At 40.0% G+C, this 23,858-nt stretch overlaps 1 protein-coding gene across 1 annotated transcript; it reads left to right on the top strand.

Annotated features, from left to right (window-relative positions):
- The first annotated feature begins 4,928 nt into the window (after positions 1-4,928).
- cdk4 (cyclin dependent kinase 4) lies at positions 4,929-19,573 on the top strand. Its single transcript, XM_030050933.1, has 8 exons — positions 4,929-5,221; positions 14,157-14,390; positions 14,517-14,652; positions 14,755-14,922; positions 15,050-15,159; positions 17,000-17,050; positions 17,163-17,298; positions 18,469-19,573. The coding sequence occupies exons 2-8, from the start codon at positions 14,173-14,175 to the stop codon at positions 18,565-18,567; spliced, it is 918 nt and encodes a 305-aa protein (XP_029906793.1). The 5' UTR covers positions 4,929-5,221; positions 14,157-14,172; the 3' UTR covers positions 18,568-19,573.
- Positions 19,574-23,858: the final 4,285 nt, after the last annotated feature.

Below are 23,858 nucleotides of genomic sequence, written 5' to 3'. Positions count from 1 at the left end.
TTGGTTTCATGCGCCATTAATGTGCCTATAATGTGATATATCTGATTCTTAATGGTGTCAGACTGAACAATAGTTACATGTAATGATATTATGTTTAATTTGGCTCCAGAAAGTCAATTAAGGAATGCTCAATGATTATTCATCTGATTCTAAACCTTGCTCTTTATGCTTTTAATTTCTTGCTCATTTAAAACATGTTGATGAGATTGTGGTAGATGGTGAGGGGGGAGTGCAAATTAAACTCTACATGTGGTGGGAAGCCACTGGGGGAGTTGAGAGACTAATGTAACAAGGTTTTTCTTAGCACCACACGGTTTGGTCCTGACTCTTCTTTTCTGAGGACTTGGACTGGCCTCTGCAGACCTTTTTCTCAGCAGCCATTTTGACATGACTGGGAAGGTAAACACAGGCGTCGCTGATGATATTGCCTTTCCATTTCGCTCTAACAGATCCAGGGTACTGCTATTGTTTGTGCTGACTCACTGGAAAGGCTGTGATACACTTAAATGGAACAGAACCTCAATTAATGTCATTAGTAATGTCTGTCTGTACCCACCATTTCATGACAAAATGGTTGCTGTAAAAAAAGATCTATAATGTTTCAGACTTAATTTTGTCTTGGTGACTACACTATAGGTGTTTAAGGTATGACAGAAAGGGAAATCTATCTCTCCCTTCATCCGGAGACAAGAAACTTGTCACTTATCATTTGTGTGTCATGGTTCTGAGTTTCCAGTGTTTGGACGTTTGGTTTGTTTCTCTGTGTTTTCCTTGGTGTAGTTTCCTTTGCCCAGCTGTGTCACTCCCATCAGTGGTGTCACCTGTGTCTGGTTATCTTGTTTGCCTCTCCCAGTTCCACACTTGCCCTGAGTCTGTGTGATTATCTCTGGTTGTCCTGATCCCTCCTATTGTTTCCCTCGGCCAGTCCTCTGTGTTCTCCTGTCCAGTGCTCCAGCCCCCTTCCCCTGGTGAACCTTGTTACCGTATCAGTTCCTTGTGTATATAAGTCCTGCCTGTCTGCTCCTGTGTTTGGGTCTCCACTCCAACCTCCTCATGAAGCATTGCACTCCTTGAAAGGCATATACCCACTGTTCATTTATGTTTTGTAATTGAAAAAAGACTCTGACTTGACTCTGTCTTGACTATTTTTAGACTTGGTCATGATGACTCAGACTTGACTGGGTCTGGACTTGAATGTGTCTTGGACTCGTTATGGTGGTCTTGACTACAATCCTGAGCGGAGGCAAAGAACGTTCCTCAGGCAGTTTTGGCTGCTTGGCTAGAATAAGGGGATTTCATATAAAGTTACAGACTCTGGCTGATAGTCACACACTGAAGCCTCTGGTGTTGCAGGAAAAAAACTGCACAGTCAGGATTAGAGAATTTGGGCCAGTGAAATTGAACTCATGTTCGTCACAGTTGGGTATGAGGAGGTTTAACTGAAGCCAGGATTTGATTACTGACCTGGACTGTGTGGCCCATCATGTTTTGGTAGACAGTGTGTCAGCTAAAAGATTGTCTTTGAAGGTGAAATATCTCAAGATATCTTAGAAATACCTCTTCGTCAAGGTGTAAAACAAACATGACAAAGACAATTGGTGACACATGTCATAGATAGCTGACAGCAGAAATCTGGTTATGTCAACTTAATGCTATGACTGACACTTTTTTATAAACCTATGAAAACTCACCATCTTCTGTGTTAACATTAAATCAGAGATAACTATAGATATCCTGTCTCAGTGCTGGGTTCGTTGTCAACAAGCAGAAAAATTATGAAATCCGTAAAACATACCATCAACTATCTTTTTAACATTTGTCATGCCAAGAAGTGAGAAATTATTAAGATCCATCATGCCCGTATAACATGTTTGGGGCTATTATGGTCACATGGGTGTGAAATATTTATGTGTCTGTATATTCAATGGTTCTATATAAGAAAGACCAGCTCATGTTTGCTTGGCCTTGTGAAAGATTATATCAGTATGGATCTGCTTTAGTCACACAAAACCAAGGCCACTCTTGAGGTAGGCTACGTTTTTATCTTGATTATCTCAGCTTGGTGTTTGTTGAGACAGGAGAGAGTCTTACTTATTCCCCTATTTTTCATTTCAAATGCAACGATTTGAATCAGCAGCCTTCAGTCTCAAGGCCAGCTCTCTAAACTCTGAACTATCGCTGCTGCTGCTCTGATCAATAACAGAAACTAAAGCAAATGTCTATGTGAATGAAAATGTGAATATGAATATGTGTGTGTAAATGCACCAATATGTGCTTGTGTGTTGACAGATGCATGAATGTATGAAATGTTCTAAAATTTGTACCATTACCCTGTTCTAAGTGTCTTTAAAAAAAAATCTTACTTTGTTTTTCTCTTTTTTATATTATTGATTTCTATTTTCTCTCTTTATATTGTTGTTTTTTGTGACTAATCTCACTGTTACACAAATATTTTGTTAAACATTAATTCTTCTGACAGGAAAACATTTGTTTTTTATGGTTTGAATAAAAATGCTTTTCTTAGACGTGACCAGACATAAGATTTTTTGAGTGTGTTTCCTCCTGGGGGAGGGGTGGCCAGGGGCAACTAAGCATTTTTAGGGAAGTATTGCCTTGCAGAGAGTCTGCATGCCACTGTCACTGAGTAGACATCACATCCCCATTTGCGGCTTCAAGTCAGGATCCTGACAGTGACTCCTTTTTCCTTCTAGCATGGAGCAAGAACACAAATGTAGAAGTGGGGGCTGGAAAGACAAATATAAAAGCACTCGCAGACCGAATGCCAAATGCATTAGTTGTGCAGAACGTGTATGGCTGACCAACTGGACTATTTTTATCGACAGCCACAAGCAAACTGGTCATGTTTTCCACCGCCCGGGACTTGAACATGCTGTTTTGTGCACGTTATGCAGATGAAGTCTATGAGCCACTGTTACAAGTTGCCAGGGCTCTGTACACTCTGTGTTGGATTTGTTGTCGTCCTCCACCCGGTCTTTCTCTCTCTCTCTCTCTCTCTCTCTCTCTCTCTCTTCCTTTATCTGTGCACGCAGACTCTGTGTGATTGACATGCTCATCCGAAACAGCTGATTGTGACCAGCCCAGACTACGTGCTCATCTCTCTGTTCCTCATTCCTGGCTCTTCATGATTTGTCTCCACTCCTGCCCGTCATCACCAGACCTCCAATCAACCACACCCCGATCCACCATTCAAGCTCCATTGCTGCACTTGTGTTTCCTCTCTCTCTCTCTCTCTCTCTCTCTCTCTCTCTCTCTCTCTCCATCACTGTTGTTGAATTACTAAAAACACTGCACCTTCAAACCTAAAGTCTCTGTTTGGTCTGTAACCTGTCCTTTTTTGTTGTTCTGTATCCTGTACATTTGCACACCTTGGGTTTTTCTGTTTGTCAGGGACACTTGGGAAGAGATGTCTGCCACCAGCTGTATTTATGTTTTGGTGATATGTTTATTTTATTTGTAGGGAGATTAACCCAAGACTTAGTTAGGGTCAATTCTGATTTATTGTGTTCTTTGATTTGGCAGCCCCTGTTGTGCTCCCTTGTTTTCATTTGTTTAAAACCAAAGACCATGTCTCTTGATTGTTTGCAACTTGTAAAAAATGGAAATAGCATTGTCTTGTTTGTGAGCACTGGACACTGTATAATAGAAACACACACTACCAAACTGTTGTGATTAGAATATACATTCACCTTCAATGTTCACCTGCTTGTTTTTATTAATGTTAGACTGAAATGTTTGTGGTAATTCCCCTTTAATTCTCCTCACTCCACCTGGGGACGGAGCAGCCACTAAAGAGAATAAATCACTCGGTGACTGTCAGGTGCTCAGTGACACCTGTCCAGGATCCCCGTTATTAGCACTGCAGACAGAAAGACCGGATATGCAGGACTTCCTTTAACTGGCTTGGCAAACACTGACTCAGTGTCTGTGTTCTGGCAGAGTGAGGTCAGATGGCCACAGACACACACACACACACACACACACACACAGCCCCTGCGTGTGTGCATGGGCATTTACATTGGCATTTACATGGTCAAAGCACAGAGACAATTTTTTTGTTTGTTTTTTTGGACTTTGGACAGTCAAATTTTGGGGGCTTTGCAGGCATCAACATGGGGACTGCCAGTTATCAAAAGCAGAAGTGACATACTTGTGCTTATTTAATTATTTACACCCTACTTTGCATATTTAAATATTAGGCTTTTGATGATGCTATGACACAATAACTAACATCCTGAAACTAGTACAGTCTATTTTTATTTATATACTAATTTATATAGCTCATATAATTGATTTACTAATGCTTTTTTATTTTTTAGGCACTCTTTGATTTTCAGATGTTTTGTTTTTATGGAACTTACATATACTTTTATTGAACTGATTTTTTTTTTCTTTACTCACTTTTTGTATTTTTCATGATTTCATTGCAGTCCCTTGTTGTGGGAATATGTTTGAACATTAAGTTATTCTTTTCTGCTAACTGTGAATATAAATCAAACCCTGATGCCGTTTGGAGATCCTGTGCAATTTGTATTAATATGTAAAAAATCAGATGTTAGGAAAGAGCCTTTTTTTTGCCACACAAAGAAAAAATATTTGCTAATTAAAAAAACAACAACAACAACAACAACAACAAAAAACATCATTGTAGTCATGAAATAGGCATGTATCAGGCATCAAGCAGTCTACACAAAACTGGCCAGGAAGTATTTGATTACAGAAAAATAAGTGTATTTATTTTACACGAAAAATTATAAACTACACGCCATCAGGCCGCTGTGTTCACAAAATGCAGCTCATTCATGCAGCTACAAGACGCCCCACCTAAACCCCAAAGTCACAGCGACCATCAGGCGGACATAATTAGAGAAAACCTCATTGATAAGTTTTCATCTGAGCAGACGGAAAGGCTTTGGCTCCGCCTCCAAAGAGTTGCTTGAAGCAACAGGAAGCGACTCTGCTTTACCCCCAAAAAAGATCGCACGGCTCGGGAAAGAAAAAAAAAAAAAAACTGGAGGCCGAAATCATATCGCTTGATTGGCTTATCCACAGCAGATCCGCTCCGAGCCACCAAATCTGAGGCCGAAGCGAGCCGCGAGTTTAGATCCATGAACACGGGACTTAACGTGGCAGATTGCTGAGGATGTCTCCTTTATAAAGCTCAAATAAATAAGCCAGGCTGCCACAGAGAAGAGCAGACGTGGTAAGTGTGTGTTTGTGCGCTACTGCTGGTGTTTAAACTATCGTTGGCTTGAGATTGCGCTGCTTGTGATCCTTGTGTGGCACTTTGGAAGCACACCTAATTATATAATGGTGGTGGTGGAAAAAATGTGAAGTTGATGGCAATGATCTGGTGGATCCGCTCCCATGTTGGGCTTCACATACATTTACTTTGCCACGTCAGTGAATAATGCCTAGGTATACAGGAGGAAAGTCCGTGTGGCCTGCTGCTGCTGCTGCTGCTACACTTTCTTGTCCGATTAATTAACAAAAGAGAGCCATGGAGGAGCACCACGTGTCGGGACAGAGGGCTCCCCTGCTGTCCTGCCCCGCTGCCCCGTCTACAACACCAGCCGCCGTCCAATAGCCGCCAGTGTCCCGCTGCTGACGTTTGGGGAAACTAAATGAATGAAATAAACGAGCAAAACGTGAACTTCCGTCTATTTGATCATGAGTGCGGCTTGATCCTGTCTGTCTCACCCTGTGGCCGCCTGGATAACCTGTGCTGGTGGAAAAACCTCCAGGTGTTGTCCCAATATTTATGTCCATTTAAAATAATAATAATAATAAAAAGAAAACTATGTGTGTTGTTTTGCTGCTGAGCCAGACAGTGGAGACATGTTTGTAATCAGTGACACCTTCTTCTGGAATTAGTTGAGGTTTTTGTTGTTTGGGAGCTTGAGGTCACACACAAGCCACTGCTCTTTGTTCATGATGATGCAGCTATGGGGAGTTTTTGACTTTCACTGGGCTGCTTTCAGTCTGTGTAATCCTGTGACATGGGTTGTTTTGCCGTCTGAAAAAGAGAGCAAGAAACAGGCAACAGTTCACCAAAGCTGACACTGCTGTTTTGTTCATGTGTGTGCGTGTGAATTTCAAACCTCTTACGGTTTGAACTTGACCTTTCATAGCCTATATACAGGCTACAATTAGCCTATAGACAAAGCAGCTACAGTTATTCTTAACCAGGGACTTGAGCCCAACTAACCTCAGCTCAGCCAAATGAATGTTCCTCTGAGCACTGAGGCTTTGTTTATAGGAGTGGTTGTTTGCTTTAATTTGGTCTCTGTCTTACCAATTTTAACAACTTCAAATACTTTTTGTTTTTGTCACCAGAAGCCAGTTTGAGTGGTTTCTCACGACAATATATTGTTGAGGAATTCTTGTTCGTCCGGATATGAGCCATGAGCCAGTAATTACAAAGCATCACAGTTCAGCTCAGCTCGTGATTGCCTAATAGCGAGTTATCATCAAATCCTAATTTATGAAAATGCTCTGTGATTTAGCAGAGCTTGATAGTTGACTTTAGTTGTCGGGTAGAAGATGGTGTTTTGAGATGAGGGGATTTTGGGAAATATAAATTGCATGGTATGTTGCTTATATGTGCAGAAAACACAGACATTATGTTTGGATTGCAAGAATTAAATAAACACAGAAGTAATGGCATGCTCATCCCTGTCAAGATCTCATAAATGCAGATTAAACAAGCTCAGATTTGTTTTTACATTATGGAATATTGGTTTTTGAGCTTATGAATTTCTGTACCAAAGCAAAGGAAAGGCTGTTGGTAACTTTTGCAGGCCAAGAAATGTAAGGTTTATAGGCCTAAAGATTAAAGATCTGCTTCAGTCAGGAATATTGTAGAGTGTTAACTCACAATAAATCAGTCTACTAATCTTTTAAAGTGTTTAAATAGTTTCTTCACAGCTAATGTAAATGTAATTCTTCACTAATGTAATGTAAATGCATATGGATTAAATTCATTTATGAAAAAATATATATTTTTTGAGAATCTGTTAGAACTTCATAAAGGACTTCATTAAGTTCATTAAGGAAATAACATGCATAAATGTGTATTTTCTTCTTGTTTTGCTTCTTGCTTCTTGTTTTGTACTGGTGACATTTGTATCACTGCAAAGCTTATTGAAGTGATTTATTATATATTGTGGGAAAGATTCAGTTTTGTTAACATTATATTTCATAGCCAGATCTCAAGGTGAACATTGCTTGCTGGTAGATGTCTTTTCAAATATTGTTTGTTGTGACGCGCTCATGTACAAGCACAGTTTATCGTCCACAGACACTCTGACTCAACGTCCCTTGCGTAAGGGGAAGAAATTAATTGTACAACACAAATTATGCCATATGCCAAATTATGCCATCCTCACATTAACTTTGTTTTACTTTGATGAGCTGCTTTAACTGTTATGGTTGGGAAGCATTTCTTTATATTTGAACCCTTGGTTGCAGAGCGTTTAGGCTACATAATTTTACGTCAGATCATAACATTTTACTTTTCCAATATCTGATCCAACATTTTACGTCATTACACTGATGCAATGGACTGGTGCATTCCTACCACAGGTTTTCAGGGAATAGCTGAGATGCAGCTGTGTGTGTTGTTGTTGTTGTTTTGCCCTTAACCAGCTGTTGGAGAGTCTGGAGAGTTACCTCAGCTGAAGTGATGATGATAGGTGAAGCAGTTTGTAGAGGCCAAAGCGATATGCTGAGTTTTGCCTAAAAAAGGATGTAGATTTTATTTAATCTTAGTCACATTCAGCTGGTTTCAGCTCCAGCACCTCGTTGGCATCAGTGTTGTGTCTTGTCTGCACTCTGAACTGTGAGCCACAGCCACAGCAGCAACTGTCAGAAAGATGTGAGGACAAACTCCTTATTGAATCATTTGGTGTGGAGTTGATGGTCATCCTCACTTCTGTTGCTTTAGTTTTCTCACTCTGCTCCAAACATCACTTTTACCTTCAGCTTCATTGCCGTTTCTTTCACACTTTATTTGCTGCAGCAGGATGATCAAGACTGGAGGCTCGCACACAGGGTCTGACATGTGAAGGGCGAGTACTTTTTTACTTTAGTCAGTTGACTTTGATAGTTTGTTTTATCATATGATGATACAAAAAAAAAAAAAAAAAAAAAAAAAACTATGACATAATTTCCTTTTGAAGTTTTTGGTTTGCTGCTGACCAAGAATATATATATATTTTTAAAATAACAATTAGGCTAAAACTTTATGTAGTTACTTTCAAAAAGAGGTGCAAAGTGCTTGACAAAGAAGTTAAAAACAAAACAAAACACAAAACATTGACATCAAAAGCAATGGGAGCAAATTGATAAAAAATAAAAAAATCAAGAACATGAAAGAAAAGTCGCATTCAGTTAATAAAAATTATATAAAACTGATTGCATAAAAAATGAACATGAGGAAGTTATTTAGGCCAGCGTCAGGTCCTCCGGCAGGGTGTTGTAAAGTTTAGGAGCCCTGGCCCCGTTAGTCGTTTTTCTTTTTAAAGATATTTAGAAGCAAGAGACAAACAGCAGCACAGCGGTTTGATTCATGTACATTTAAATAATATATCATAAAACACAACAAATATAAAACATTAATTTTTGTCTTGAATTTCCTAACATCAAGCTCTACCACATGCACACCTCCCCTACCCAGATCATAAACAATAAGTAAACATAAAAACACAACAATAGATAATTAATAGATAAGTAAGTAGATATAGAGCATATATAATATCTGAATTATAGTGTAGTATTGCCATAACATAAGCAAGAGTGAGGCAGGACATACGTTGAAATGGTAATCTGGAATAAATAGATTAGCAGAATCAGAGAATAACTATGGACTGCTTGGATTAAAATCATTTAAACCAAAAGTTTTTGAAAATAAAACAATTATGTGTTTTAAGTCGTTTTCCTAATAGAAGAAATTTAGATAATTGTTTTAAAAGTTAGTGGAGATTTTAATTTCTTATTTAGTAAATGTGTGGAATGAATTTGAATTTCCACATGTCAAAGACACATGTATTTTTTGCATCTTGAAAATTTCATTTTGAAATATATACAACCTTAACAGAGTCCAATAGAATTTGTGAATCAATTTTAAATTAGATCAATTAATTTTGTTGTTTTTATTACTTAATTTAATTGTATTTATTGGAAAATATCATCTTTCTCAAATGTCTTGCCAAGTACTTTCATCTGTCCATATGAAGATATTTTTCCATTTTTTTTCCCAAACATGAAAATCAACATCTGAACTTCTTTTCGCTTTTTAAAATTCCATATTTGTAAATACTCCTATTTTTGATTAGGAGAGGCCAGAAGGGAAACACTTGAAAACTCAGACTGCAGTGACGCTCGTAAAGGGTTAAACACGGAGGAATCTGGAGACTTACATCCTCTGCTTTTTTTTTTCTTTTTGTGAAGAATATATATATTAAAAAAAAACTTGATAGTTTTCCAGTGGAGAGGAGAGCAGTTAACACCTGAAACAATAACACTGAAAAAGACCCTACAGTTATAAGGGTTTTTAAAAATAAGGGCACCAGCCACTCACCTGAACCACTCTGAATTATTCCAGCTCGACTGACCAGCCGTCAGTGATACTGTAGGGCTCTTGTAGCTCTTCAGCTCTCCGTTTGCATCCGGCTTTTCCAAAGTCTGACTTATTAGCTCAAGTGTTTTCAACATTTTTTTTCTTTCTTTTTTTAGGGATGCATGATATGCATTGGTACGTCGTTGGTATTCACCAATAGCAGCTTTAAATTGAATATTGGTTTCGGCCGATAAGATGACACTTTAATTATGCCTAAATGCTTGATGCTCCAGTGAATGTGTACATTTTGTAAAGCATTGAATTTTACGTCTGCATCTGCCTGTGGGCCATCACGACAAGAGTAGGCATAATAATATGTGAATTCCAATGGAGAGTCTTGATGGTCTCTGCTAGTAGGAGAAATAAAAATATGTGCATGTATCGGCATCGGCAGTCAGCCAGAAGAGTAGGAAAATATATATTGCATATATCAGCATATTGGATATCAGCGAAGTATCAGCTTATACTCCGCAGACTGGTGTTGTCGAACAGAGGTGTTGGATTCAGATGTTTAATTTCTTCCTGTTTCAATCTTTGCCATTGCTATTTTTGAGATCTTAAGGCATTAAAATGCTTTTTTTTTTAAATGCTCAAGGCTGATGTATCAATAATAAAGACATTATAAAAGGGATAACACCAGCTTAGATGATAAGAAGGCATAAACCTAGTCTTTTATAAACACAACCATTAACGACCACAGCTATAAATAGCTATAAATAGAGAGAAAAAAATAACTCCACTATGAACTTACTGTATGCTAATGTGGACTAAGAGGAAAAACTGTGGCCTTATGGTCTGATACATGTTTGTTATGAGTGCAGCTGAATCGACATGATAATAAATGTCCCTTTGAGTGAGAAGGCTCCCTAACACATTGACCTGAGTTGGAAAAACAAAACATGGAAAACCAGTCGACAGGCACTAATCATGGACAGCAAATTCTCCAAGTATTAAAGAAACAAGTTTCATGAAAGATTTCACCCTTTACCTATGGAGCTATTAATTAGAACAAAGTGAATAAGTGATAACCGCATGTGTGCCACTGTGACCACATAGCCCGGGCTGGTGAAAGCATCAGTAAATTGGGTTAGAGGCTTCGATCAGTGTGTGAGTCTCTCACTCACTAAGTCATGTTACAGTTATTAAAAAAAAAAAAAAAAAAAGCTGAAAAAGATGAAAAAGATAAAGAAAACCTTTATTTATTTATTAGCAGGAGCAGTTTTGATTACTGGTCATTTAAACAAAGAATTTGAATGAAATGGTTCCCATTAGCAGCAAGTCATGTTGGCAGTAAAAGAGACTCTTAAAGAAATAAAAGTATTTTATCTGAAACACACTACAAATTCTATTTTTGCTGCTTTAGGTTGAGGATGAGTAGGGAACAATTGCATAATAATTACATATTTCTTTCCTGACTTGCTTGTCAGTCCCTCAGGCAGAAGTTCATGTTCTCGGAGAGCAGTTTGGGCTGTTGCAGTCCCACTTGAGAAAATAGTCTCCCCTGAAACAGCTCAAAATGATCAGTGCAGTTATCCATGACCCTAAAGGAGGCACAGCATTTCTTGTGCCAACTGTGGATGCTTCTCCACTTCTCCACGTCATCTCCAGCACTGGAGATGCCGATCCTCTTCCTGATGAACAGGCTCATGGTGTAGTTGGATGGCTCTTGCAGGTCCTGTTGTTGGGAGTAGGTGCAGGCTGTGGACTATAGAGCTGCCAGTTGGTGTGGAGAGTGAAAGCAAAGGGCACTGTGGGAAGGACGGGAGCGGCTGGGAGGTACATGCTGGCTAGACCGCTGGGGGTGATGGTGCGTGGGCCGAGCATGGCTGAGTTGGTGGAGAGGGCATGGGCGGGGTGGGACGAGGTGATGCGATAGGCTGAGTGCATTGGCTCTCATTCAGGCCTGGTGCATCAGACCGGTTTGACAGATGGACTGAGAGTCGGACGCAGGGACTGGAGGGCATGGGGCTCTCCCAGAGTGCCCTGCTGCCAGGCAGGAGGCCGGGGAGGTGGAGTTTGTCCGGTGGGGAGGCTGGAGGAAGGTCAGCAGCAATGGGAGAGAAGAGCTGTTTGGCTGTGGTGGTTGAAGGTGATTCCCTTGTTGGCAGAGTGCTGACAAACAGTACTGAGTGGGGACTTCCAAACCTTGCTGCACCAAGGTTAAAACTGTCCAGAGTCAAGTGTTATTTTTTTTTTTTCAAAGTGCATTCCATTCAGTGAGTGATTTGACTTCTCTCTTGAGGTCAAGTACCTCGTCTTGCAGCTCCTGGATTTTAAAGCATTCCGAGTGTTTAAACACTAAATAAAATCCTTCAAGCCAGCTGGAGGGCTTAAAGGAGACTCGGTGTAATCAGAGGCTACCATGGCTAACTTCTGATTGCTTTGCTAGATAGCCTGAAAGTTGTCCAGTTAGTCAAGGTCACAGTTAATTCCCAATTCCCACTGCCAAGATGGTTAAACTATAATGAATAACATGATATTCACTATCCTTCTTTTCCAATGAGAAGGTGACAAGTGTGGTTTATAGTCCAGTCATTTTATGTAAAAACCTAGGACAAATTGCAAGAGAAGCAAACTCAACTGATTTTGTATCCTCAGTTTGTCCTGAGTGAGGGGAAAAAAGTCCCAAGAAATCCCATTGGTGGAAAGTTTTGAAAATCACCTATTTATGACCACATATTACCAAAAAACACTGTTTTTAACACACAGGGGAAAGGGGTTCAAAATTTATTTTCAGATATCACTATAAAAATTCACAAATTGATTACACACACAAAGACAAGAAAAAAAGTCAATTACAAGTTCTTTGAATTATTCTGTTTACACATGCATATCACACATTATCTGATTTGATATGCGCTAATAAGGAATATAAGGAATAAATGCCAGAAGAGACATTTAAACAATGAATTAAAAGGTTGCTATATATATATTGCAATTTGTCCTAGGTTGACCCCAATTTTGGCCTAAAATTACTGGACTATTAGGCTCCCACTGCCTCATGCACTTATTATTAAAGGGATGGCTACATTTAAATGTTTAGTTGATTAATGCTGATTGCAGTCTGATCGTGCAAAATGATCCCTTAACAATCTGCCATTAGTGACTTTCAGAGTTGAGAAAAGTTGAACTTTATTGATCTGTGAGAGGAAAATGGGTCACTTCAGCATTAAAGACATTATAATGCTCTGAAAATAATACAGATTAAAGATATGCATGTATTCATGCAATGCAGAGGTCCTATTGGCTCCAAAAAAATCCCTCTCCGTGAACTACTCACAGATTTACACATGTTGGCAGTTTCTAGATTTGCAAATTCACAGTCCAGGGCACGGCCACACACATGGGATGCGCATTCATTGGTGGATACTCACATTAGATGTACAGATCCTATGAGCAGATATGCATCTTTAGGTATTGTTGACATCAGCAGATTTGCAGATTGAAGCAGCATATGCTCAGAAATGTGTCCAGAAATACAGATAGGCTCATATGTAGAGAAATATTTGCAGGTCTTCTTGAGTGTAGCCCAAGCCTCAGCATTCTTCTAGCTGGCTGAAAGCGCATTAGGAGCTGATGAATAGAGCCTAGGCAAATAAAATGCATGCCAAATACCTAGGACACTATAGTAAATATTTTTAGAATGAATCATAGCCCATTCACCAAAGAACTAGCCACTACTGGTCACATGTATTTTTGTCTACTGGTGTTGATCAGGCCAGCATCCCCCTCCGTGATGTTGTCTCCTGTGCACAGACCAGCTGAACGGTGCACTGGCCACTGCACGCTGCCAGCAGGTGTAGACTGTGTTGTGCATGCTCAATGACTTCAGGCAGAAGAACTGTCTGCTTTGTCCTTGTTCGCACAGAGCATCCGTATTATGTATTACAGCGGTCCAGGTTGTTGTTGTAGGTGATGAAAGCGTCTGAAAACTTGTCGGCCTTCGCCAGTGTGTTGTTCCTCAGCCTGAGGACAATTTAGTCTTTATTACTGAGCATCCATCAGCTTTCCACAGCCAGTAGAGGAGTTTATTTCTCCCAGTGTACAGCATAGAGAAATATGGGACCCATCATTGTGACCTAAAGATACATTTTTATAGTTCCTATTTCATTTTTCTGCATGGTGTCATACATGATACAGTCATTGTGAGCAGCGCTGGAATGAGTCAGTGCTGGTGATAATGTAAGTTTTTTTTGTCAAATGAATGTAAATTTTGCTTCAGTTGGCCCAATTATTTGTATAGCCCAATAACACAAATTACAAATTTGCCTCAAGGGACTTTAGAGCAATACAACATACACTGCCCTTAGACCCTAATGTGTGATATTATTTTTCTTAGCAACTGCAGCCTATTCACGGGGATGTGGATTGGGTGGAATTGGGAGGAGGGATCAAACTGCTGAGAGAAATACAAAGAAAATATTATTCCAAACAGTCCAATGTCTATGTGACAGTTTATTTTTAATCGTGCATATTTTTTGGATATTTTTTTGCTTATTATACTGTCTCTGTGTTTCAGTCTGTTTGAGCCTGCCATGGCCCAAGGCACCAGTATCCAATATGAGCCCGTGGCAGAGATAGGAGGGGGCGCTTATGGAACCGTTTATAAGGCCCGGGACATGGAGAGCGGACAGTTTGTGGCTCTGAAGAGTGTACGTGTCCAGACAGACCAAGAGGGCCTCCCCATCTCCACAGTCAGAGAAGTGGCTCTGCTGAAACGGCTGGAGCAGTTTGACCATCCCAATGTAGTCAAGTAAGACAATTATGAAGGGTCATATGTCTATGGCTTGCTGAAGTGTGTTTTTTTTTTTTTTTTTTACAATGCAGCATAAAAAACCTCATAGACAAAATCATGTGTTGTTTTTATTGTACATCTCAGGCTTATGGACGTGTGTGCAACCCAGAGGACGGACCAGGAGACTAAAGTTACCCTTGTGTTTGAGCATGTGGACCAAGATCTTAAGACCTACCTCGAGAGAGTGCCTGCACCAGGATTATCCCCCGACCGCATCAAAGTAAGAAATGACTGAAACACAGCTGGGTAAATCTTTCAAAACTTTCTATTCCAACATTTACAGATGAAGACGCAGTTAAAATATGCCTGTGTGGTGTTGCAGGACTTGATGCGGCAATTGCTGTGTGGTTTGGCATTCCTTCACTCTAATCGCGTGATGCACCGAGACCTGAAACCAGAGAATATTTTGGTGACCAGCCAAGGCCAGGTGAAGCTAGCAGACTTTGGGCTGGCCAGGATCTACAGCTGCCACATGGCCCTCACTCCTGTGGTAAAAATTCACAAGAAGTCCTGTCTTATATTTACATTTCTAATGCTCACTGGTATATATTTTTTTATTTATATAATAAGTATTCAGGCCCAGCAGTACTAACTGTCTCCAAACCTGTGTCTCCCAGGTAGTGACTCTGTGGTACCGCCCCCCCGAGGTGCTGCTGCAGTCCACATACGCCACACCTGTGGATATCTGGAGCACCGGCTGCATCTTTGCCGAGATGTTCAGGCGCAAGTGAGTGAGCAGAATAAAAATAGTCACATAAGATGCACTTTATGAGTTTATTTTATTGACTTAAAAAATATTAAATTACAGTATGTGTAACAGCATGTGGCTTTCCCTGTGGCAGCATTTATCAGAGGTAATAAATGTTATGGTCTGTTAGGTGTTTTGCAGAGAATAATAACATAAATGCAGCTTAAGTAGGTTGTCAGTGCAAAGGTCAGCTTTTGTAATGAAGTGTGCTGCACAAAGATATAGGATTTATTTGTTTTAAAATGAAATTTCCAAGAACATTCTAAGAATAAAAAGAGGTGAGCAAGTAATTCAATATATTGCGAAAACCCTACTGAAAGCTAATATTGCAACCTCAGTCAGGACCTTCAAATTGCAAGATTTACATCTTATCTACCCCCTCTGTTTTTAAAGTGAGTAGAGAAGATATGTTCTGTCCTTGTCAGTTCTTGACTATGTGCTATAGTATCTGCTGAATTTAAGATGATCACAGAACATGCATAGGGAATAGGTGTGTGTGTGCACACACTGTATGCATGCCATGTACACCAAACATGCACACATGTTTGGTATTTTGTATCTTCACTTATGACAATGCTCTTTCTACCGCCAACAACCAGCCACTTCCCCTCCCTGCATTGTTTTGCATCATTTTGAGAAGTCTGCAAGAGAACTGACCAGTTCTTCAAGTGTTGCAGTCATATGAGCATGAAGAAATGATAAAGGGAAAAACAGACCATAACAGTCTGACACGCAAGTTGGTGAAAAGTATCTTAAATAGGCAACAGGAATGACAGTGGGGAAACGGGACATGAGTACAGATTATGTTACAGCATGCCTGTATGTTAAATTTCAGTCTTTCCCCTCCTCTGACCATGTGCAAGAATCAATGCCAGATGTGTAAAAACAAGCTTTGCTGGCCATCAGTTTGTAATGTAACCTATTCATTGGTTTACCAGTTCCTCAAAAGAAGTGGATGTGGTAATCCTCCACTACCTTGAAATGGTTCAGAAGTCATAGTTAGTTTGAGCAGTTGACAGCACAGTTGTATATCGCTCATGCAGGGCTGTAACACTCATAAATAGTCCAGCATCATGCGTTTATGAGTGCGAAGAGTATGACCTTCTTTCAAAGACCCTTAAAAATGATTATGTATAGCATTTGCACAAAGGCCTTTTTGTTGTGGCTACCAGAAGTCATTAACTCTTAGATTTAGTCAATCCATTGCACCGGGAGCCTCATAATGTTGATAGTATTTATAGCTGATATGTTGTGAAGTGTATCAGAAAGCCATACTGATGTCTAACCCCCCCTGCAACAACTCTCTGTTGAAATGAGAACTAATCCTAGTCTTGAAATACACAGTAGTTACACCGCCTAGTGGTAAAAACAATGTATTGCATGGCTCTGCATCAAGGCTGTGGTAAGCTTGGGTGGAGCTGAATCTTGCCTTTATAATAATGGCACCATAGACAGATTAGTCCAAGATTGTTCAGCATCAGGAATCATGTCAACATTATACAGCCAAGTGACATATGAAGGCTACAGTAGCTCAGGGTAATGCCATCAACATTTTGTTACATACATACTGTAGTTTACATTAATGAGATATTACATTTATCCATAAATGCAAGCAGGGTGCAGTCTTTTGTGGCCCTTGATGGGTCTAGATGTCCAACATGCACCACATATCCAGCTGACAATCTGTACCTAAACGTTACTGCTTACACTAGTGAACAGTCAGGAGCTGAAGACGTGGATTAACAAAGTAACACTTGACCAGCAGGCGATATGTCGCCCTCAGTATATTAACTTTGATACAAACTCCTCTGTTTGTTAGGCCTTTGTTCTGTGGAGAGTCAGAAGTGGACCAGCTGGGGAAAATATTTGAGTGAGTAATAAATACATCATTTTTTCAACATTTAACCGGCTGAAAGACGTTGTGCAGTCTTGACAGTTGATCATATCATACCAATTTGTTTGGACATTGTGTGTCATTCCAGGGTTATTGGTTTGCCAGCAGAAGAAGAATGGCCAACTGATGTTACACTTTCAAGAAAAAACTTCCCCCCTCTGTTCCCCCGCCCAATCACAGACTTTGTTCCAGAGATCAATGAACAGGGGGCACAACTATTGCTGGTAAGGCTTTCTCTATTACAAATTAAAAGTTGCAGTACACCCTGCTTGGTAATTTATTCACTTTTTTCCCCAACTGTAGACAGTCAGGAACTCAGGAAACATTGACAGAGAAGCTGTCTTAGATTCCAGACGTATTTCCTCTTTGCTCATAGTCTGGTGATAATTAACACTAGCCACAAGAATTTCAGTGTGTAACATGGGAAATTTTTGTGGCCAGTTTTACTTATCAAGGCCAAATACTCTGAAAAATATGGGAGTGGGCATATTTCAGCTCTGTTAGAGCAAACTGTTTTTTTTTTTTTTTTTCATTACATTGACATAGCACTGACAAAACAAGCTATAAGAGTTTTACAGTCCAAATCTTTTCAAAATGTTTAATGGGCCAGTGGATCTTGAAAATGTGGCTCTAGTGGACACAATAATTGAAACACCACATGAGAAAGCAATTACAAAGGGCAGCTCCCCAGGTGAGTCTTACTTACTTCATTGCCAGTTAGCAGCAGATGTCAGCTTTAATGTGGGATCCCCCTCAGTGTTTCTTTTTCCCTGGGATTGCCTGTTTTGTAAGTTTGAGTTTCTCGAGTTACTAAATGCTCATGGTGACCACTGAGCTCTGGTTATATTTTTTACAAACATACTACATTGTTTTAACTTTCAGAAAACAAGCAAATTCTGTTTGCCAGATATAGAAAATGAATTACTTCCTGCCCTTTAGAGGATTTTCCCAGGGAAAATCCTACTGTGTTTAGGTAAAGTGTTTAGTGAACTGTATTAAGATTTCATGTGCGAGCGTTTAAACTGTATATGCACAACAATGCACAACCCCACAAGCACCGAAATAGCATGAGCACAATAGCTCATAATATTCATGTATATTGCTTGTGTTTGTTATTTTGTTCACCCCCTGTATTTACTTTTGTTTCTGATTGTTTCTACTAGATCAATACATGAATGAATACAAAAATAGGATTATCATGGATGAGCAGCATTTGAAACCAACTTCTGTAAAACGTAATAAAAATGGTAACATAAATCAGCTCACGAATATTTCATGAATCACCGTCATCTGTGAAGGCAAGATTTAAAATACATTTTATTGGTTAGGACCTGATATTTCATAGTGATTCAGCTGTAATCTAAGACTTTTTTTTCTCTTTTTTTTCGCCACAGGAAATGCTGACGTTTGACCCCTTGAGACGAATATCCGCCCTGAATGCACTAGACCACCCATATTTCCAAGATGAGGAGAAATCGCAATGCAATAGCTGAAATGCAGTAAACGTTATGGAGAGAAATAACAGTGTCTGAATCTAGACCTGACTTAACCTAAATGGATTTCAGTGTCATTGAATGCACTGCCATTCAAGGCATCAAAGTGTCTGGGTTATGCCGTGGGATATTTTTTGTTACTTATAACCCTTGCACCCAATGAATTCCTTAATTGAGGTCTGAGAAATGGAATATAAAAATGTCGACGAGAGACCTGAAAAGATAACTGGCATACTTTCAATGTATAAATGCCGCAGTTAATGTTAACATTGTCTTCAAGGACAGTATTAGGGCTTTTGACATTTGGTTTCTGTATCAGTCTTGCCAGTAATGACTGATATTCAGCAACTTCTGTTATTAATACATTTAGCAGCCTTATTTCTGCCAAATGATCTCTGCTGTAGATGTCCAGTATATTGAAAAAATATCCATCAAAATGTTCAAAAACCAATTTAAATCAATAATTGAGGCTCATCTCTAAAGTGTCGATTTCTGAAAGGTTGCTCCATGTTACTTTTATACAGTGTCTACAGAGGGGGAAGTACAGACTGGACATGTGGTATTATAGTTTGAACAAAGTCTCAGAAAAGTGACACTTCCAAGGATTAGTATGGTTTGATGTCATGGTGATTTTAATGTATGTATGTTTGTTTGTTTGTTTCTTAATATTTAACACAAACACTGTAAGCCTGTGGCACGGAGGAATCTTGACGAAAATGAATAGCATATCAATCATGGGGCAAGATGACCAAACGACAGTCTGAAAGAGTAACCGAGGGAATCGAGGAACGGATGACATTGGACACACATGACAAAATACTGGGATTGTCCTTGAATATTTCCATAGAGTTTATGCACACAGAAGACATTGTTTGACGTGTTTGAGGATTGACCGGGCCAAAATGCTTATATATAAGCTGTTTTATTTTTTATTGCTCCATTCCTAAAATCACCTGAAATGAACCAGCACTGCAAAGACCAATTAATAAAAATTGTTCTAATCATATTCAAGCCTCTTTTGGTCATTATTATGATGATGATTATTATTATTGTTATTATGCCCAGTGGAATCACATTCATCCAGACCTCAGAAATCTGAACCCTGAACCTACCTGTGAAAATTGAGGTTAACATCCTGTGGTGAAATTGTGCTGAAACATTTTGGATACTGTCAAAATTATAAAAAAAAAAAAAAAAAAATGAAACAGTAGCCTCACGAGTCTGCTTTGCTCTCTTGAACATAAATAATTAACTCTCAGGTTGGCTCCCTCTAAGAATTAAGCGTGGGCCCTCCACTGCTGTTGCCCCACTGGCTTGGTGCATGTCACATTTTGGTCTGAGGGCGCTGCCAGAGGAAACATCACAAGGTCATCAGAGAGATCAGCACCACTGAGAGGGTTCATCATCTTTGGAGCATGGAGCAATTTACTTGTTAGATGTAACAGCAATCTCCCCTCATAGACTGTGAGATATCAACAGGGCGTGTAACAATATGTGTATTTATCTTGAACTGTCACGTCATGCAGTTGTATGATGAATATACGGTGGTTTATGTGCGAAGACTCATGAACGTAAACGTACGTCACATGCATGAGTTCCATTTGGAAACCTTAAGCTGCAAGATGATAGCAATTAGCAACATGCCATGAAAGGCTTAGCTCAAGCTGACTGGTGTTGGACTGAGTCAGTCAGGCTATGGCGAGTTAAGGAGCTAAGAGACTCACCTGCTTCTTTCAGTTCAAGAGACTTTTGGGTTCCCAGCAAACTACAACAGCAATGGAGAGCAAGTGGTGGATCAGACGAAGACGGTGTGTCTGCAATGTTTGACAGTTGTAGGGTATGTATGGGTAAACACAAGGAGCATGCTAATGTTACCAAAGTCAGAAGTTGGCAAAATGCTACCTGGCTGTACCTGCTCAGTCCCTCCCTTTTCCTCTGTCCTTTTTTTTCTGGAGGATTGGGCTCAAGCATTGAATGTTTAAATACAGCCAAAGTGGAATAAATTCAAACACTCCTAATAAAAGTTTTATTTTTTTATGATTCTATTTATTTTTTTTACTTTTATAACATATGAGATGCTTTTCAGTTTTGTAGGTGATTGTCATCTATTGCCTTTTGCGTTTTATCAGCCCTACATAAAATTATGACCAATGCAATTGTGTATGTTGACCGTTTACTGCTTAATACACTACAGGCTGTACCTGTGCGGCTGTCAGGGGGGGCTAAACAACACAAGGTGGAACAAACTGTAACTTGCACTATTGCTCAAGTTCAAGTTCAAGTTTATTTAAAGCCCAATATCACTGTTTACAGTCTCTAGGGGCTTTACATGCCCAGAAGTCTACAACAAATAGGGTTTAATTCTCAAAGTGGGCAAGAAACAACTCCCTCCAAAAAACCCAGCTGTAGGATGAAATGGAAGAAATCTTGAAAAGGAGCACAGAGAGAGGAGACCCCATTTGATGGTGTTGACGAGGATGACAAGGAGGGATGAAGAGGAAGGGTGGGGTGGGCGGGCTTGCTGTCTGTTCAAAATAAATTAAAAGAAACCAAGTCTTGTGCATTTGGGGTTTTTCATTATTTTTCCATTGTACTGAACCGTGATGTCCAAACTGTGGGGTGAACCTATCTTGACTTCTGCGTACCTTGGACAGTATTATTTGGAAATTAAACATCATCTTGGAATGTTTAGTTTAATCTTGGATGGATATAGTTGTGCATGGGTCTGATCTGGCCCACGGGCCTGGCATTTGACAAATGTGTAGCAGAGGAAACGTGAAGGTGATGCTGAAATTGATAAGATTCATTCACTGGGAAGCAAGAGTTCGCTCAGCAAATGACTTGGCAATCCATCCATTACATGTAGAGATAATCTTGTGTACAAAGGTGAGGAAGAGTCACAGGATCATCACAATCAAGAGGAATCTTCCTTTGGGGAAGAGAATGCATGTACCAAATATTCATGCCAGTTCACTAATTAAAATTGACATTTTGTTCCGAGGGTGGCGCATGAAAGGAAAGGTCATGAGGTCTCTAAGTTGACAGGATTCATCCTCTGTGTAGCATGAATGTGCCCACCCATAGAAATTGAATGGGAGGAGAACAGACATTGCACCGATTGCCGTGGTTATTTGACTAGTTCAAAAGAAAATGGCGATTGTTGTGGTGACAACACACATCAGTGGGGCTGTAAAGTGCTCCATAAAATCCACCCGTAAAGTTTGTCCTCAGTGAAGTCTGTAAAATCCTCGATTCCCCTCCAGCAGCAAGGCAGAACACCTTTCTGCCAGAAAGCCTCTCTATTTCTTCTCTATTTCTGCCAGAAGGGTTAGGGTTAGGTTAGACAGCCTTTCTGGCAGAAAGCCCTGAAGGCAAATTTCTCCCATGTGTGAAGTTAACCCGCTACAACAGTCACAGTTTCTTTCAAAGGCAGCAATTCAAATAAAAATGGGCCCCACTCTTACCATCCTGCTGCGTTAATTTGAATGGGAATGTCCGTTTTAGTCCCATTTGATTTCTATGTGCTCACCAAATTTCATGGCACTTCACCCAATTGATTTTGAGATAAACTATATTACCAAAAGTATTCGCTCACCTGCCTTTACTCATACTATGAACTGAAGTGCCATCCCATTCCTAACCCATAGAGTTCAATATGATGTCGGTCCACCTTTTGCAGCTATTACAGCTTCAACTCTTCTGGGAAGACTGTCCACAAGGTTGAGGAGAGTGTTTATAGGAATTTTTGACCATTCTTCCAAAAGCGCATTGGTGAGGTCACACACTGATGTTGGTCGAGAAGGCCTGGCTCTCAGTCTCCGCTCTAATTCATCCCAAAGGTGTTCTATCGGGTTCAGGTCAGGACTCTGTGCAGGCCAGTCAAGTTCATCCACACCAGACTCTGTCATCCATGTCTTTATGGACCTTGCTTTGTGCACTGGTGCACAGTCATGTTGGAAGAGGAAGGGGCCCGCTCCAAACTGTTCCCACAAGGTTGGGAGCATGGAATTGTCCAAAATGTTTTGGTATCCTGAAGCATTCAAAGTTCCTTTCACTGGAACTAAGGGGCCAAGCCCAGCTCCTGAAAAACAACCCCACACCATAATTCCTCCTCCACCAAATTTCACAGTCGGCACAATGCAGTCTGAAATGTACCGTTCTCCTGGCAACCTCCAAACCCAGACTCGTCCATCAGATTGCCAGATGGAAAAGCGTGATTCATCACTCCAGAGAACGCGTCTCCACTGCTCTAGAGGCCAGTGGCGGCGTGCTTTACACCATTGCATCCGACGCTTTGCATTGCACTTGGTGATGTGTGGCTTGGCTGCAGCTGCTCGGCCATGGAAACCCATTCCATGAAGCTCTCTGCGTACTGTACTTGGGCTAATCTGAAGGTCACATGAAGTTTGTAGCTCTGTAGCAATTGACTGTGCAGAAAGTCGGCGACCTCTTTGCACTATGCGCTTCAGCATCCGCTGACCCCTCTCCGTCACTTTACGTGGCCTACCACTTCGTGGCTGAGTTGCTGTTGTTCCCAAACGCTTCCATTTTGTTATAATAGAGCTGACAGTTGACTGTGGAATATTTAGGAGCAAGGAAATTTCACGACTGGATTTGTTGCACAGGTGGCATCCTATGACAGTTCCACGCTGGAATTCACTGAGCTCCTGAGAGCGGCCCATTCTTTCACAAATGTCTTGTTTCACAGTCTGCATGCCTGAGTGCTTGATTATACACCTGTGGCCAGGCCAAGTGATTAGGACACCTGATTCTGATCATTTGAATGGGTGAGCGAATACTTTTGGTAATATAGTGTATGTTACTGTGGAGTAAGTGTTTAACACACAGATGGACAGGCAGACCGACAGCCACCCTAAAGCACCGCCTGCCAGTGGGACAAAAAATTCATCCAGTAAACCATCCCACTGGCAGGTAGACCTAGAAGTTATAGCTCTGGCCCTATAGAAATTATGATTCAACATTTAAAAAAATAAAAAATAAAAAAATATGCGTTGGAAATTTAAGGGGTTCATAGAATGTCTTTAATTTTGTGAACTGTAATATGTATGAATTCATTGTGTTAGGAAGGAAATGCTTGAAAATGTTTGAATTTTTTTTTTTTTAACTCATCAGTGTCGTAATTCAAAATGAGCAAAAACCTATTAAAATTGCAATAATCAATCATCAGTCTGGTGAATTCACTACACTAAAAATTTGGAATAATCCCCATTATATAAGAACTTTACATACAACTGCATGCCAACATGTGACAGCTGAATGTTGCTAATTTT

This window comes from Myripristis murdjan, chromosome 5, assembly GCF_902150065.1.
Source record: "Myripristis murdjan chromosome 5, fMyrMur1.1, whole genome shotgun sequence".
NCBI classification, from domain to species: Eukaryota; Metazoa; Chordata; class Actinopteri; order Holocentriformes; family Holocentridae; genus Myripristis; species Myripristis murdjan.
This window is presented reverse-complemented; position numbering and strand designations above follow the sequence as displayed.

Coding starts and splice junctions, on each gene's coding strand:
- cdk4 (XM_030050933.1), top strand. CDS start 14,173: ATGGCCCAAGGCACCAGTATCCAATATGAGCCCGTGGCAGAGATAGGA. Junction 14,653..14,754: donor TATCCCCCGACCGCATCAAA/GTAAGAAATGAC, acceptor GTGGTGTTGCAG/GACTTGATGCGGCAATTGCT. Junction 14,923..15,049: donor ACATGGCCCTCACTCCTGTG/GTAAAAATTCAC, acceptor TGTGTCTCCCAG/GTAGTGACTCTGTGGTACCG.